The sequence below is a fragment of the Ctenopharyngodon idella genome, chromosome 15 (assembly GCF_019924925.1).
Source record: "Ctenopharyngodon idella isolate HZGC_01 chromosome 15, HZGC01, whole genome shotgun sequence".
NCBI lineage: Eukaryota > Metazoa > Chordata > Actinopteri > Cypriniformes > Xenocyprididae > Ctenopharyngodon > Ctenopharyngodon idella.
In genome coordinates this window covers 5923639-5941319 of record NC_067234.1, presented here as the reverse complement: position 1 = coordinate 5941319, position 17681 = coordinate 5923639, and the positions used below count along the sequence as shown (strand labels likewise).

Below are 17681 nucleotides of genomic sequence, written 5' to 3'. Positions count from 1 at the left end.
GTTCGTTGACTTTTTTTTTTTTTTTTTACATTAGACTATTCCATACTGCCTCCTCTTAGGTTGCTGTGATGTGAATTGATATTGTATGTGTATGTGTATATGGACTGAACATTTTTTTAAATAAGTAAAATTAAAGTAGAATGTGCTGTGAATGTGTTTACAGATGGTAATCTTTGGGATAAACACACTGTAACAAGTAACAGAATATCTTGGCCCCAACTGAAAACACATCTAAAGGTTTTGGAAGATGACTCACTTCAGGAGAGATGCAAAGCATTTGAAATGTCACCTATGTTACGAGTAAGTGCTCTGTGTGGTCTTATGGAGCTAAATGGAGCTGCAGCTTTTCTGAATCACCCAGTTCAGTCTCAACATCAGGACAGATTTACTCTACACTATAAAACCACCACCAGACTGGACATGATCAGCCAAAGACTGTTACAGGAAGGAGCTCCTACCTCAGCCATTAATGCAATCGCAGCTACACATGTGATCATCGCTGTGTTCTATGGAGCTCAAGCTTTCTTTGTTTTTGATAATGAGAGATTCAGCACAGAGAGAAATACAGAAATGGAAAATGTTATCAAGAAGCTTACCACCACTCTCAGTGCAAGAGATGTGTTCTCAAGTCTTAATGAAACTGAAAAGGCAAACAGCATTTTATATGACTGCAGTCTGTACATTGATGTGGGATTTTGGAAGAGTCCAGTGTCTTTTGATAAGGCGGTGGAGATCTATGGTTCTCTGCCGACACTGCTTGGATCCAAAGGTGAGAGAGCAGTTCCTCTGAAGGTCTGGCTGTATCCTCTGAAGAAACTGGACAAGAGCTCTGTGTGTGCTGCTCTGAGTGGAGTCAGTGAAAACTTGATGCACCAAGCTGAGAACATTATAGAACATCTGAGGAAACAGATCAGGGTGTGTCAGGACATGATAACAGACTATGATAATCTGACTGTGATTACTAGGTTTCCTGCATTGGAAGAAAAACTTCAGAACTTTTCAGAATTTCTACAAGAGTACATGGCAGAGTTTCAGAGAAAAGCTGCTGAGATTATTGAATCCATAAATGTCAAGGAAGGTGACAGACAGAAGAGTTTTCAAGAACTTATCAGTAATTGTAATCAGTCTCCATTCAATCCAGAGAACACACATCAATGGCTTGAAAAGAAAAAAACTGATCTGGCGGTTTTAAATGAGTGCAGAGCAGTGAACATGACTATTGTGAAATCACGAGAGGAGCTTCAGCATGTCACTAATGATCCTCGGATGAACAATGTATTCTGCTTCACTATTTCATCAATGGAGGCTGAAGATTGTTTTCTCACAGCTCTGAAGCAGCACATTAAATTAGTGAAAAAGTGCACATTGACCATACATGATTGCATAAAGCCAGAAGATTCACTGCAGTCATTAAAGCCTGTTTGTGTCAGTCAGAAAGTACTTTCCGACCTAAAAGTATTCATTGCTGCCAAAGAGACAAATGAAGATCCAAAGCAAACCAAATTCATTGCTGCATTACTACCTGATGATAGTTTTCCAGAATACTCTGTGCAGTTTTACTATGCTGGGACGATTATGAGCAGAAATATGAAACTTCAGACAAAGCCAAATCTCACCCAAATATCTCACATAAAACACTGTAGCATGTCCCTAAAAATGAATAAAACACAAAACAGAAGCATTGAGGGGTATTTGGTGGAGTACAGAGCTCTGGATAATGATGGAATGAACAGCAACACTTGGAAACGGATCATTTTTTATGCCAAATCTGTTGAGGAAACCTTCATTATTTCAGGACTTACATCAGGCAAACAGTTTCAGCTGAGGTATTTAGTTATTGAGAAGGGCTGTATGAGTAACTTCAGCAAGATTATGAACTTCCATACAGCTCTTGCAGCAACTCCTGGACAACCCTTGGTGAATAAACTGAACAGAAACACTCTCAGATTTGTCTGGCTGAAGGCTGAAACTGATAAAGATTGTCCAGTGCTGCGGTATATGGTTGAGTATAAAGAAGCAGGACTGGAGGGCTGGTCATCAGTACTAACTCAAGGACCTCAGTGTGAATGTACTTTAACTGTACCTCACAGCACCTGCTATAGAGTCAGAGTCTCTGCTGTCTATGAGGACATCACCAGCAAACCTAGTGAGGAAACACCAGTACCGGTTGATGGTGAGACACGTGACACTTTTAAAACAATATAGTTATCTACTTTTCTTTTTTTCTTTTTTTTTTATTTAACCATATTTCTTGTTGCTGATTTTTCTGCATCTGCTTCCATTGTCACCAATAGTCTGGTCTATAAACCTCTCAGTAAGAAAGAGCTCCATCCTCCTAGAAGTGCTGAAACTCCAAACAGAGAAGAAACCAGTAGAGCTAATAGACTGGACATATGAAGAGAGTGAATTGAGGGGATTCCTCCAGTGTCTGCCCTACATCTCACAGCTCAGGTGAGACCTTGTGTGCAAAATGTTAACATTCATGACAGTAGTCTCTTAAGGCCATGACACACCAAAACGACAACAAAGAACCAGTGGAGCCGACTCCGTTGTTGCCTCTTGACACATACGTCTTTGGCTAAAATGTTGCACCAGTGGCCACCTGCATGAGAAGAAATAACTGTATCGGGGTCGGGAACATAGGCGGAGGTGGGGAGCTTTTGTGGGAGATATGAATAAAAATAAATTATAGAATTCACATTTTCTAATTTTATTTGTCTTATCCTTTTATTTTACTGAGTAGAATGAGTAAATTAGGGCTAAACTCTGCCTAGATGGTCAGGAACCTTTTTTGACCAAAGAGGCAATTTTTTATTTTTTATTAATGCATTTTTCCAAAAGAGGCAAAGTAAAAATAATATAGTCTAATATTATTAAAAAAAACATGCTTTTTTTCCAATAACGTTTTAATAATAGTAACTTTATTAGGTCCAAATACAACTAAAATACACAAATATGCAACAAACAATAAATAACAAGTTTCACTGTTTAGGCGCACAACCGAATACAATGCTTGTCCGTATTCCGCTCGGAGCATGCGCACAAAAACTTCCTGTCAGTAGCGGATTCAGTTCTCTTCTGCGGCTTTATTGAGTTTTCTTTTTAATATCAAGCACATCCCACTCTTTTCTTTCTCATTCATTCATGTTTCTTTATTAATAACGCCAACAGCCCCATCCACTGAAAGCTGTGTGGATTATCATACAGATGTACAATACATTACAGTTTTTTACAATTGCTAACAAGCATTTACCAATACTCAAAGTACTTTTTCTAAACTCTTAACACAGCAACACACATACATCACACAATTAGCCAAATAGTTAATTTTCTGCCCAAAACCGTATTTCGTTAAATAAATACAAACTCTACATTTCAAAATGCTAAAACCCTTTTTCAACACATACTAACTCTATCAAAACACAGCGAACCTGATTCAAAATCGAGTCGTTCTGTCAAACACTAGCACTAGTTTTCTATCCAACATGAATAACATATAGTCAATCAAAGCCAATGACTGTCAAAATACTGTTGATGGCATTACGGAAACTGTATTACTGTCACGTTTCAGTTCTACCTGCAGAAAATATGAAATCCATAGTTTTTAAAATTCAGTTTCCTTTTAGTGCAGTAAAAGTAGAATGCTTACATTCTACATTTTTGGTTGAGTGTTGAGTGTGTGCATTCTTGGCAACATAAGTGAATGAGGCTTTACTCTAAAGAATGTACAGTAGAAAAAAAGAAGAAGAAAGTAACAGAATTGCTGAGGGCAGCTACTGGTCAAGTGGATCCCCTATGAAGAACTTCAGTTGACCCCTCCGTTGAAATCTCTTTCTGAGGGTGGGTGTGTGGTGTTGATGGTGCCCACATAGTGGGTGGTATGGTGTCCCCTAGGTGTCCTATGCAGACCACTTATTGTGCATATATGGAACAGTGGTAGTGGAATCGTTGTAGTGAAATCATTGTAGTATGAAGATTTTACTGAAATGAAAACATGAAATTGATGCCATTGATCAACAACAAATCCAAAATACATGGCCTTTGGTTACTGTTGAAGCTTTTTTCCGCCACAAAATAAAAAAAGCATAAAAGGTAACTTTTTATCTCACAATTCAATTTTTTATTTTTTTATTTTGAAATTGTGAGTTTACATTTCACAATTCTGACTTTTTTCTCAGAATTGTGAGATATAAACTACAGGAATTGAGAGAAAAAAGTCAGAATTGTGAGATAAAAATAAACAATTCACTTTTTTATTTTCTATTCATGGCAGAAATAAGCTTTCATAGGTTTGACATATGTAAGGGGGAAAATCATAGAGATGCACAGTCCAGCACACATTCTTCCTCCTCTCCTCTACCTCTTCTACTCCCTTGTCCTGATCCAACTTCTTCTCTCCTCCTTCATCTACTCCTCTCCCTCACATAGACATTTTTTCTCTCTGCTGTTGTTCTTCATACACATCCAAATCCAATTCAAAGAGTCCTATTTTACTGTATGTCCATGTAATGGAAAGAACTTCAACACCTGACTATGCCTCCAACTGAGATTGGAATCTGCTATTTCTCAATATTTCAGTGATCTGCCAATTAAAAATGCTTATCAATTGTTTCAGTATTTGTTTTATATATTTTTTTCAATATTTTTGAGCTGCTGTTGTTGCAAAAGTGGAGGTATGGTATGGGTATGGGGTAAGCTTATGTGAAAAGAAAATTTAAACATTATAGAAACTTGTTAATTGACTGCATTTTGTGTGAAAACGACATGAATTGTGTCAATGGTATCGCCACAACAGACGGATGTTCTGCTAAATGTGTTTAGAGTTTTGAAAATGTGACTACAGATTGGACAAAAGTATGTTAGCAATTGAAAAAAACTGTAATAGGACACTATGCGGCAAAATCGAAAGTATGTTTCAAAATATCTCAGTTGGCACAGCAGAGCACCAGTTTCAATAAAAGGATATGTTTTGGTCCAGTTACTATTTTACATACTTTTAAATTTTCGCTGCTGTTCAAAAAATCTTTCTTTCGCCAGCATGTCCGCATGAATCTGAGTGCAGCAGCTCTAGGTTACCATAGAAAAGTAAGTGGTTTGTCATTGATTGCTGTCGTGACACTTGCGAACAGCCCTGAACACGCACTTTGGCCAGTACAACTTGAAATATTTTATTATTATAAACTTTTTATTAACCTCGGTAGGCTCTACAAAAAAGGAATTGACTGATCTCTAATGATCAGTCAATTCCAGGACCAATTTCAAGACCAGCCACGTGATTTTTGTCAATGAGCCAGATGTGGCTCGCGAGCCATAGGTTCCCGACCACTGGTCTATATTAGGGGTGGGCGGATCGATCCTGAAATATCAGTACTTTCGATACTGATGTTGTATCTAAGGGCCTGTTTACACCTGATAGCTATCCGATTATGAAAAGACCAGGTGTAAGTGCCCTCCGAAACGCATTCGAGATGATCACTCAAACCACTTCAGGAGGTGGTCTGGGATTCATTCCAGTAAAAATTGAACAAGTCTAAATGCATCTGGTTGTTGAAACCACATATGTACATTTTACTCCTCCCAAAAATGCTAAAAAAAAAAAATGTTATTTAGCCTATAACATGCTCTCACACGTTATAGCCAGGTTTGACAGTGCTACTGCATCACACATTGCCACAGATGGGCAGCTGAGTATCTCTTCAGCAAGCTGACGTGCAAACTGCTGCATATGAAACTGAAAGTTAGTCGCAGACGCTCAACACACAATCATCTTCATTAAAAGTAATGAGACTAAATAAATTTACCAGTGCTGTGACCACGCTCTCTCCTACTGCGGTCTTTGATTTTGAAATGCAGCTCATATTTGTTGCTTTCGGTGACGTGAACTCAATTAAATCTGCATATAGCATGGGAATTGAAGATCGGATTTATATCCATTTTGCAGAGACACATTTATGTGGCCAAGTGTAAATGCAATCATTTTGATAAATCAGATACCTGACCTGATCAGTAAAAATGCATGAAGTGACCAGGTGTAAACAGGCCCGAAAAGATCGATCCTCACATAAAAATATCGATCCTAAAATGTTTTTTTAACCAGTAATTTATTTATTTAGCATGAAATTCAGTGCATAAATCAAGTGTCTAAGTGGAAATATAAACCATTTTAGCAAAAAATTGTGTAGGAAAGAACTATTTCTCCTGCTTGTCTGAACACACAAGACAGAACCAATCGATCACAGAGCGTGTGCATTTTGTTTTGTGACTTCACTGGAACAAATAGAGAGTCTCTGCAACAGCCTTAATCAATAGATTGAGGCCCGGTCCCAAATGGCACCTTAAACCTGTTACAACACAGAAGGGGACAGCGACACAGGAATATAGGTGCAGATGTTTATTTGAACAACCAGGATGAGTGACAGAGTGCAGGTGAGTAATGGCAGGTTATACGTTGGCAGATATTGTAGAACAACTGATACTTGTCTTGGTTTAGCAGGAATGGCAGATGGACGACAGACTTGGAGCTTGGAGCAGACACAGACAAACTCACGGGAGACGAGGAGACAACAAGGAGTCGAAGGGGAACACAGGTGACAGGTAAGTAGCTTCGGTGGAGTCCTAGAAGTAAGCAGGCAGGTGAGACCTTGTGCAAACGAGACCGGACAGTGACTGAGTGAGAGCGTGAGTCTTTTGTGCTGCTGTTGATGAGGGTGCTGATGGGCTGCATGTGTGAGTGATTAAAACTCTGGTGATGACGTGCGCTGTGTCTTTGAGAGTGTAGAGCCTGGCGTGTCTGTGACATTACCTCCCCCTCCACGGCCCTCAGGTGCTGGTCTCTCTGGGTGAGTAGCATGGAAGGTGTCAAGTAGGCTGGGGTCAAATATATCATTCCTGGGGACCCATGAGCGCTCCTCGGGGCCGTAGCCCTCCCAGTCCACCAGGTATTCAAGAAGGCCACCACGACGCCAGGAGTCCAAGATCTCTCTCACCAGGTAAGCAGCTCCATCATCCACGATGATAGGAAGGGTGGTTCCTCGGCTGCGCCAGGCTCTGTGGGAACAGAAACAGAAGGATGGTGAGGCTTCAACAAAGAGACGTGGAATGTGGGGTGAATTTTATACTCAGGTGGGAGCTGGTAGGTGACGGGGTTGATCTGCCGCAGGATGGTGAACGGGCCAATGAATCTGGGACTTAGTTTCCTACAGGGCAGGCGCATCCTGATGTCCCTTGTGGACAGCCAAACCTTCTGTCCCGGCTGGTAGTTGGGAGCGTTGGAGCGTCGAAGGTTGGCTGTCATCCTGCGCCTGCGTAGGGCTCGTTGGAGCTGATGGTGCGCTGACTCCCAGACCCTCTCACTCTCTCGGTACCAGTAGTTGACCGCAGGTACGTCCGAGGGCTCCCCTGACCAGGGGAACAGTGGGGGTTGGTAGCTGAGTACGCACTGGAACGGGGTGAGTCCGGTGGTAGGCTGTCGCAGGGAGTTTTGGGCGTACTCGGCCCAACCCAGGAACTGGTTCCAAGAGTCCTGGTGGCCGTGGCAGAAGGTACGGAGGAAGAGGCCGATCTCTTGAATCTTCCGCTCCGTCTGCTCGTTCGTTTGGGGGTGATAGCCGGAGGAGAGGCTGACAGTCACACCTAGGAGGGTGAAGAAGGCCTTCCAGACCCTGGAGATAAACTGGGGCCCTCTATCTGATACGATGTCCTCTGGAATTCCATAATATCTGAAGATATGGTTAAACATAAGTTCAGCAGTCTCCATGGCCGTGGGTAGTCCCCTTAAGGGAATCAGACGACATGATTTGGAAAATCTGTCAACAATTACTAGGATGCAGGTACAGTTATCCGAGGCAGGGAGGTTGGTGATAAAATCCACTCCTAGGTGTGACCAAGGGCAGTTGGGAACGGGCAGAGGCTGGAGTTTACCGGAGGGAAGGTGCCGGGGACTCTTTGAGATGGCGCATTCCTTGCATCCCTGCACGTACCTTCTGACATCCGATGCCATGTTCAGCCACCAGAAGCGCTCTTTTAGCAGCGAGAGGGTTTCATTGACCCCCGGGTGGCCAGTGCCCAATGACGTGTGAGATGCGTGAATGAGGGGGGGCAACCCGGCGGAGCGTTGGTGGAGGCATTGGACTCGGGAAGTGTCTCCTCAGACCAGACGATGGGGTTTACGAAGAGCTTTTCAGGTAGAATAGGTTCGGGAGTTTCTGAGGGCTCATCGGGACCATGGATACGCGAGAGGGCGTCTGCTTTCACATTCATTGACCCTGGGCGCTATGAGAAGGAGAAGTTGAAGCGGGTGAAAAACAGAGCGCATCGTGCTTGGCGGGGGTTAAGTCGTTTTGCGTCTCGAAGATACTCCAGGTTTTTATGGTCAGTCAACACAATGAACGGGTGTTTTGCTCCTTCGAGCCAATGCCTCCACTCCTCAAGGGCAAGCTTGATGGCAAAAAGCTCCCTGTTACCGATGTCATAGTTGATCTCCGCCTGGTTGAGTTTGCGGGAGAAGAAGGCGCATGGGTGGAGTCTACTTGGATTCCCCTGCTGCTGTGACAATACCGCTCCCACTCCGGTAGTCGAGGTGTCGACCTCCACGACGAAGGGTTTCTCGGGTTCCAGATGTACCAGGAGGGGAGCGGTGGTGAAAGTTTTCTTCAGGGTCTTGAAGGCTTGGGTGGCTGCTGGGTTCCAGGACAGAGACTTGGGCTTACTGCGCAGGAGGTTGGTGAGTGGAGTGGAGATGGTACTGTAACTTTGAATGAAGCGTCGGTAGAAATTGGTGAATCCTAGGAATTTTTGGAGTTCTTTTATGGTGGTGGGAATGGGCCAGTCCTTGATAGCAGAGACCTTCCTCTCGTCCATCCGGATGCCACTGCGATCGATGTAGTACCCAAGGAACTGCACTGAGGGCTGGTGGAAGGTGATTTCTCTGCTTTGAGGTACAGGTGGAATTCCCTCAGGCGTTGCAGGACCTCCGCAACGTGGCGGCGATGGTTGGCCATGCTCCGGGAGTAAACCAGGATATCGTCGATGTAGACCAGGACTGACTTGTGGTGGAACTCCCGGAGCACCTCATGGATGAAATCCTGGAATACGGAGGGGGCGTTGACCAATCCATACGGCATGACCAAGTACTCATAGTGGCCAGTAGGGGTCACAAATGCGGTCTTCCACTCATCCCCCTCACGTATCCGGATGAGGTTGTACGCGCTGCGGAGGTCCAACTTGGTGAACACAGTGGCACCCCGGAGATGTTAGAGCGCGGATGGGACGAGAGGAAGCAGGTAATGGAACTTTACGGTAATCTTGTTTAGTGCTCTGTAATCAATGCAGGGCCACAAGCCTCCGTCCTTCTTAGCCACGAAGAAAAAGCTGGAAGCAGCAGGGGAAGTAGATGGGCGGATGTAGCCTTGTGACAGAGCCTCTTGTATGTATTCCTCCATGGCCTTCTCCTCCAGGATGGAAAGTGAGTAAATTTTCCCCTTGGGCACTGGCTCACCTGGCAGCAGATCGATGGCACAGTCCCATGGCCGGTGTGGAGCCAGCGTGGAGGCTTTCTTGGGGCAGAAGACATCACTGAAGTGGGAGTAACATTGCTCGTGGACGCAACAGTTCTCCAGGAGATGACAGGATTATGCTGCTCCAAAGACTGGCACCCTAAAATTACGTCAGAGGTGGATTCCTCCAGAACCAGCAGATGGAGTTGTTCAACGTGTAGGATGCCGACTTGAAGTTGGATGGGTCCAGCACTGAGACGAACTTGTCTTCGGCTGAGGGGTTTCCCAGTTACTGAGTGGATCTCGTAAGTCGACAGCGTGGCTGTTGTCTTGAGGCGGAGCTGGCGGCAGAGTGCGCCAGAGATGAAGTTGCCGGCTGACCCAGAGTCGAGGAGGGCACTAACTGGAAGAGACAAACCGGCATCAGTAAGGTTTACAACAGTGGTGAGTGGTTTCATCTTATTGAGAGAAGGAATGATGACACTCACCATGGGACGAGCTGGGCGAGTGGAGCATTCGGAGATGTAATGCTCAGATAATCCGCAGTATAAACACAAATTCTGGGTCAGCTGCCTCTGCCGCTCAGCCGAAGACAGATCAGTATTCTCCACTTGCATGGGTTCATTGGCTGGTTCTGGGGAGCTGACGGATTCTGGTCGGCGGAGTGACGATGGGAACAACGGCTGGCCCTGGTGTTCTTCAAGACACGACTGCATACGAGTGGCGAAGCGGATGGAGAGTTGGATAAACCGTTCGAGCCCGATGGAATCCTCGTATGCAGCGAGATGCAACCGCACGCGTGGATCCAGCCCTTGACTATATGTGGTAATGAGGGCTTGCTCGTTCCATCCGCTAGAGGCAGCGAGGGTTCTGAACTGGAGCGCATAATCATTAACGGACATTGAACCTTGTTTGAGCTGATATAATTGCTCACCGATCAAGGAATCCCAGGCAGGCCTTCCAAAAACTTCCTTGAAGTGAGCGATGAAACTGGAGAGAGACTGTGTGATGGGGTTCTTTTGTGACCACAGTGGTTCAGCCCAGTGAAGATCCTTGCCCTCTAGCTGAGAGATTATAAATGCGATCTTAGCGCGGTCGTTGGGGTACAGGTGCGGTTGCATCTCCAGGACCAGCGTACATTGCAAAAGGAGACCGGACAGTGACTGAGTGAGTGACTGTGTCTGTGAGAGTGTAGAGCCTGGCGTGTCTGTGACAAAACCCTCATAGTCTTCCACTGAGTCTGCACTTTCGTGATGTAATGCCGCTTTGACTGCCGGGTAAAGTCCTCTGTGTAGCTTGCAGACTTGTGGGCTCAGCTGAAGTGCACATCGAGGGCGCAAAGGGGGCGCTCGCAAGCACCCTTCTGAAACCTAAAATAATGAATGGGACACTCTACGGTCTCGTGAACTTAACGGACACGCGCACATGGCAGCCATTGTAAGTCCACAAGATCAAAAGTGCATAGAAGTGTGCCATTTGGGATTCAGCCTGAAGTCCGCGCAGTGTGCACGAGCGCCAAGAGAACACTGTTGCACCACTGATAACAGCGGCAACGAGCCCTCAACACGATTTAAAAAACAACACATCCCGGCGCCAGAGTGCCTATTATTTAACACAAACAAACAAATTGCTAATCAACTAGAGATGTTTATTTTGTATTAGATACATCCGTGCGGACCATGCCGTGAGATCAAAAAGTGGTGGGGAGATGTCCCATCTGCAAATTACACCTATGATCAAAAGTGACAGTAAAGGCTTTTACATTGTTACAAAAAATCTATTTCATATAAATGCTGTTCTTTTAACTGTGTTCATCAAATAATTCTGAACAAAATATAGGCCTATCATGGTTTACACATGAATGGTAGTCACAACTGTTTTCAACATTGATAATAATCAGAAATGTTTCTTGAGCATCAAATCAGCATATTAGAATGATTTCTGAAGGATCATGTGACACTGAAGACTAGAGTAATTATGCTGAAAATACAGCTTTAGATTTAGAATATTAATGATGCATTCACCTCATACATCATGAGTTCAACGTAAGTTCAAGTGCAAAAGGTTTTTGAAGCAAAGTCATTCAGAATGAGGAGATATTATTGAGGAGATATGACATATATTAATATTGTGTGAATGTGTGACGTTGCATGATATATAGGTTCTAAAACACGATAACGTCACCTGGTGGCCGTTTTCTTTCAAAATGGAGACCTACCATCTGGCCAGGTTTCATGTCTCTAGGCTCTTTCAGCACTTTGTGCTTGAACCCCTAAATATAGCAAGCAGCAATTATCTTCAAGTGGTGCTCACTGCAGAGTCAAATGATGTCCAGCTCCACCTCTTTGGACCAGTGTTAATTTCATTAACGAAAACCATGATGAAAAATGTTTGTTGACAACCTTTTTTTCCATGACTAAGACAAGACAATGAGAGATGACACCAACATCATTAAACGATAACTGTGACTATATCAACACATGCAATATCGATGACGAAAAAGACGAGACTGAAATGTGGCCAAAAACTTGACCAAAATCACTTTTTGTCGGATAAAGGAAGAGACAAAACATTACAGACTGTTCTTACGAGCTTTCATGCTTACGGTTGCCAGATTTCAGGGATTTAAACCCCCAATCAGATCTTTTCATTTTCGTTTTGTATGATTTAGACCAAGAAGTCTCAGCTAGGCAATACCACTTCTGAAACGTGTTGGTCTTGTGTTGTGGTGACTAACAACAGGAGCTGGCAAGTGCACCTCTTCACATCTGTTTGTGATCAGCGGTTCTGAGTAACTGAGTTCATAATGTTTTCTTCCACACAGTGAGACTGACAGCTGATACATGACTATATTTGGGTTTCTAGGTATCTGGGGAAAAAATTGTGGTTTCTGGAAATTATTTAAATTACTAGCTATATATTTTTTTCATTGTTTCAGTTTATTCGCAGTTATACCTTCTTTTTTTGTTTTCTTTTTATTGATTTCAACTAGTGTGTTTCCACTTGCCCGTATAATTTTTGATTAAAAAAAAAACTGAAAACTAAGGCCTAGTCCACACGTACACGAGTATTTTTATAAACAGAGTTTTTCCTCCTTCGTTTTTTAAAAAAAAATTGCATCCACACAAGCACGGTTTTAAAAAAATCTCCATCCACATGAAAACGCAAAAACACTCTATGAAGAGCAGTCAAAAGCCATGTTGGCCAATCAGAAGCCTGGAAAAAAGTTTATTAGGTTTTGGTAGGCTATAACATTGTCATTTTATTATTATTATTATTAATTTCATAAACCAGAACAATACAATGTGACATATTCAAAGGAAAAAAAAAAACATTGACATAAGCCGTGACTGGGACATTTTTAAAACGCTTAAAGGTGCAATATGTAAAATTTCTGTCCGATAGAGGTCGCTAGAGGCCTATTCAAAACAAAGGCATAGCTTGATGATGACAAGTTTGAGTGCGGAATCACACGCCTCACGAGCAGCGGAACTTTTATTATGCTTTTCCGGTCATGAGTATGAGGTAACGCAGCTCTGTTTATCATATTAGATACATTTGAGTGTGTTGAAAATGTTATAACGTTACTCTGTGCATTCGCTCAGTGGCTGATGTGAGACACTTGTTTGAGACACACTGCAGTAAGATAGATCTATTTTAGAATATCATATTAAATGCTGGATGGCTTGTGTTGATAAATGGCATGCAATTAATTTTAAAATGTATTGTATGATGGAGAAAATTCTGTATTACTGTTACTAAAAATAAAGCTGCATCTGATTATGCTATGTTAGCAACTTGACAAAATAGTGTTTTTCTCTGAGGCATGGTAAGCATAGTACTCGCAAAAAATCAAGAAAAATAGATTTAGACAATAAGACTAAACGTGTTGAGCTATATAACAACAATTAGTTTTCTGTCTATAAACGTAACCAAACAGTTGTTCCCTTGCCTATTAAAACATGTAATATATTAAAGCGTCTTTGGTGTTTCCATGGTTTTTACAAAATAAAACCGGAAACCAAGGGTGACGCGGATATGACGCAATTGACAGGCGACTCCTCACACGTACCCGGAGCCTTGGTTATAATTGCAATTTTCTCACGATTTACAAATAGTTGGAAACATTTGGGATATTGTAAGTACTCAAGTGAACAAAATGTATAACACTGGCCTAGTGGTTTTTGGATATTTTACTGCAAAAATCTTACATATTGCACCTTTAACGTGAAAAACGCTTAACATGGCTTAATGTACTAAGACAGTGATATTAAAAGACCAAATTCAGTAAACATCATACTAATAAACCATACTATGTACAGCAGTGAGCCCAGAATATGAACGCAATTTGTTTAATTACACGTTAAGTGTTTTCCTCCCATAGAAAACCGTTATAAATAAAACGCTTAACGTTGCTTAATGTAGCCTACTATGTGATATTAAAAGATCAAATTTTGCACAAAACCAATTTTTCTTAGTATAGTGTTTACTGAGTTTGGTCTTTTAATGTCACTTTAATGTCACGTTAAGCGTTTTTTTTTATGGGAGGAAAATGCTTAACGTGTAATTAAACGTATTGCGTTCATATTATGGGCTCATCTGCTTATCTGTACATAGTATTCTAAGGTGTTTACTAAGTTTGGTTTGTTAATAACACTGTAAATGAAGCCATGTTAAGCTTTTTCACGTTAAGCGTTTTAGAATGTCCTGACATAGTATTGCATTCTGACGCCTCTGTTCCGCAATATAATGGGAGAACTGTGCATGTATATGTTAAAAGCCCTGTTAGCACAGTTATTAGCAGCAATATTTTGGCTATGTCCTCTATTGCACAAACTTGCCTCACGCAAACAAAGGAGACAGAATCTGACTTCAAACAAAGGAGATAACAGCGCGCACACAATGTCACTGGCCAAAATCTCCGGTTTCACCATCTACACGACAACGCTGTAACTGTAGTTTCTAAAAATCTTCACCCTGGCCGGAGTTTTCAAAAAAGTTCGGTTTCATGTACTGGTTACTGCATTTGCGTGTGAACCAACGACCAAACCACATAGAAAAAGCTGTGGTTTTGAAAATACCCACGTTCGTGTGGACAGGGCCTAAGGATAATTATAAAAACATCTGTTCATCACTTTTCACTGTTCAGTTACACTGACCTTTTATTATCTGACAAACTGTTTGATTAATTTCAAGAATCTTTATCTTTCACCATCTCTAACTGAATCTTGTTCACTCTTTCTTTAGATTTGTTGTGCCACAGAATAAAACAGCTAAATCATGGGAGAAAAGAAAGAGATTATTCATACTGGATTTGTGTCTGCAAGCTGCTCTCCACCAGAAAGAGACAGTAGAAGAAACAGTGAAGAAACTGCTGTCATCTGTAAATTATGAGAGATGTGATTTCCTGCTGGATCTGTGTTCACATGTGAAGGACTATGAGACTCAAACAGGCAGGAGTGTCCTTCCAGCATTACAGCCAATTTATCAGTCAGCTCCTGCAGTCTGGATCATAAAGCTCTCAGTAAGAAAGAGCTCCATCCTCCTAGAAGTGCTGAAACTCCAAACAGAGAAGAAACCAGTAAAGCTGATAAACTGGTCAGATGAAGAGAGTGAAGTGAGGGGATTCCTCCAGTGTCTGCCCTACATTTCACAGCTCAAGTGAGAGTCTCTGTGTTTGTGTTTCCTGTTTCCCTGTGGTCATTGTTTGTTCTGTGTAGAATGTGATTGTTCATCTATTTCCAGCACACACTGATGTGACGTAACACAGGACACAACAGCACTTGACTTAAATGGAGCTGTAGATTAACCCCCAGTTTCACAGACAAGGGTTAAGTGTAGTCCCAGACTGAAATGAATGGCTGAGCTGTTTTAACTGAAAGCAACTTGCACTGACACATCTTAAAATATGTCAGGGACATTGTTTTGACTCAAGCAGCTGACTCTGGGGTCTGAGGCTGATTTGAGGTCATGGTGTAGTTTTGACATGCCCTGACATTTTTGCTTTTTTCAGTTGCTTATAAACATATTAATGAAAAAGTGTCATTACACTGTATTCAGCACAAACAAGGCTACAATAATATGTGAGCAACAAGTATGTACATGATTGTATTTTTGAGAGAATTACGTTTATGTGTGTTTTTGTTCCTGTGTCACTGAAATAAGGCCTCAAAAAACATTTTTTCACAAGACTTTTGGGAACTGTATATTTTAGTCTAAAGTTTTTGCTTCACAATGATGTAAAAATTATCCTGCCTACTCTGACGCATAAAACAAGGTATTGATTTTAAATTTCTAAGACACTTTTTGTTTAGGAAGCCCATATGTGAAGAGGCATGAATCTTCATGAATAATGCTGTGATTCACACCTGTGATTCACCATTTTTTTTGTTTGTAGTTTATTTAGAATATAGTTAACTATATAAATGTGAGTCAAATACACATTTTGACTACACAGTTATACCAGGAAAAAAATCCTGTTCAAAGGTATAAGGCCGTGTGTCCACCCAAGTGTTTTTTCCAGCTACTAGCGTACTTTTCCAATTGTTTTCAATGGAAGCGCCGTGTTTTTTAAATGCCAGGAGCATAACGAGGCGCTGAGCGTCTTTTTCACGCTCAAGCGCTGAGAGCTCGACGTTTTTTACCGGTCACCTCGAGTTGAAGAACGTTCAACTTTGAGTAAAACACTGCGCTCATCACTGTCACTTTTTATTCAGCCATCCAATCAGAGTGGAGGAGGAGTGGGACAAATACAACACTGACCAACTGTCACAACATTCTTGCTGTACAACGACATCAACAAGCAGAGAACGAAACAAAATGGATGAGAAATTAATATTGCTGGTCAACAAATATACATAGCAAGTACTCTACATTGCGTCAACATTTTAAGTCTGAAACAAATTACCTGCAAAATCAGTTATAAGTAAGAGGGCCACGGATATTCCGTATCATAGCAACAAAGCGTCTCAACTGAAAAAAAAAGTTGCGCTGCCGAAGCGCTCTCAAGCGCTCACAGATAGGTGTTTTAAGCAGAGCGTCTAGCGTTTTCAGCTGTCTAAAAACAGTTTGGTGGACACATGGCCTACGTGAACATCACATACCTGGCAAAACTTTCCTGTTTCCAGTCAGTGATCTCAGTATCATATATGCAGTCTGTGTGCCAATATCTGGTCACTATGATTCTCAAATCTGTGAGATAACCGAAAAAAAAAACACCTGTGAGCATGCTGATAACAGGGTCGTATCAGTTATTGTATTAACGTTAATATAATGTCCACTCTTAACAGAAAACATGATTTTTGTGATCTTATGCATGCACGTATTATTGTACATCATGTGAAGAAAATGTTGTATAGGTCTGTAATATTTTAAATTACAGTACCGGTCAAAAGATTGGACACATATTACTATTTTTAATGTTTTTGAAAGAAGTCTCATGCTTATCAAGCCTGCATTTATTTGATCAAAAATACAGAAGAAAACAGCAATACTGTGAAATATTGTTACCATTTAAAATAATGGTTTTCCATTTTAATATACTTTAAAATATAATGTATTTCTGTGATGCAAAGCTGAATTTTAATTATTCATTGTGAACAAAAGCTTCATTGATATGGCACTAGACTATTTCACAGTAAACACTTCATAATCTGTTAAAAACAGGCCAAAGAAATCGTCTAAACATTCATTTTACCTCTATGACATTATGTATTATATTTGTTATATTGTAGAGCCTAAATGTTAATGTGCAGTTTAATAAGTTTGCTAACACATTTTATTTCAGTATTTATTACGTATTTTAGTCGATTTCACTCATCTCAGTATAGCAATATAATTTAGGAATAGCCAATATGTGTATAGCCAATATGTATATGTAGTAAACAAAACAGGCATCTGCGCCATTCATACAGAGACACACAGAACATGCAGAGTTCATATTTAAACGGTCTATTTGCCATGTAATATTCACAGACACTATATCGCGATTAGAATAAAGAACTTAAGAATAAAACTTACCATTCACATTCATCAACTTGATCAAGTTGATCCTCGATCGAAATAAAATTGAAAGTGCTCTTCCTCTGAGGTAAATTCTTCTAGAATTATTCCTCTAGAATTATTCTAGAATTATTCCTCACCGCATCTCAAAATGATGTACATGAATCTGACACGGGCGTTCACTCT

General features: G+C 41.4%; 1 protein-coding gene across 14 annotated transcripts in view; it reads left to right on the top strand.

Moving 5' to 3' along the window:
* Window positions 1-17681, top strand: part of LOC127496079 (protein NLRC5-like) — an 87177-nt gene that overhangs the window by 19295 nt on the left and 50201 nt on the right. For all 14 annotated transcript variants that reach the window (XR_007925239.1, XR_007925238.1, XR_007925237.1 and 11 more), the window contains exons 15-17: window positions 164-2173; window positions 2295-2451; window positions 14742-15155. Coding sequence is in view for 9 of the 14 variants with exons in the window: in XM_051863691.1 (XP_051719651.1) it covers window positions 164-2173; window positions 2295-2451; window positions 14742-15155 (2581 nt within the window). In the remaining 5 variants the exon portion in view is untranslated. The remainder of the gene's footprint in view (window positions 1-163; window positions 2174-2294; window positions 2452-14741; window positions 15156-17681) is intronic.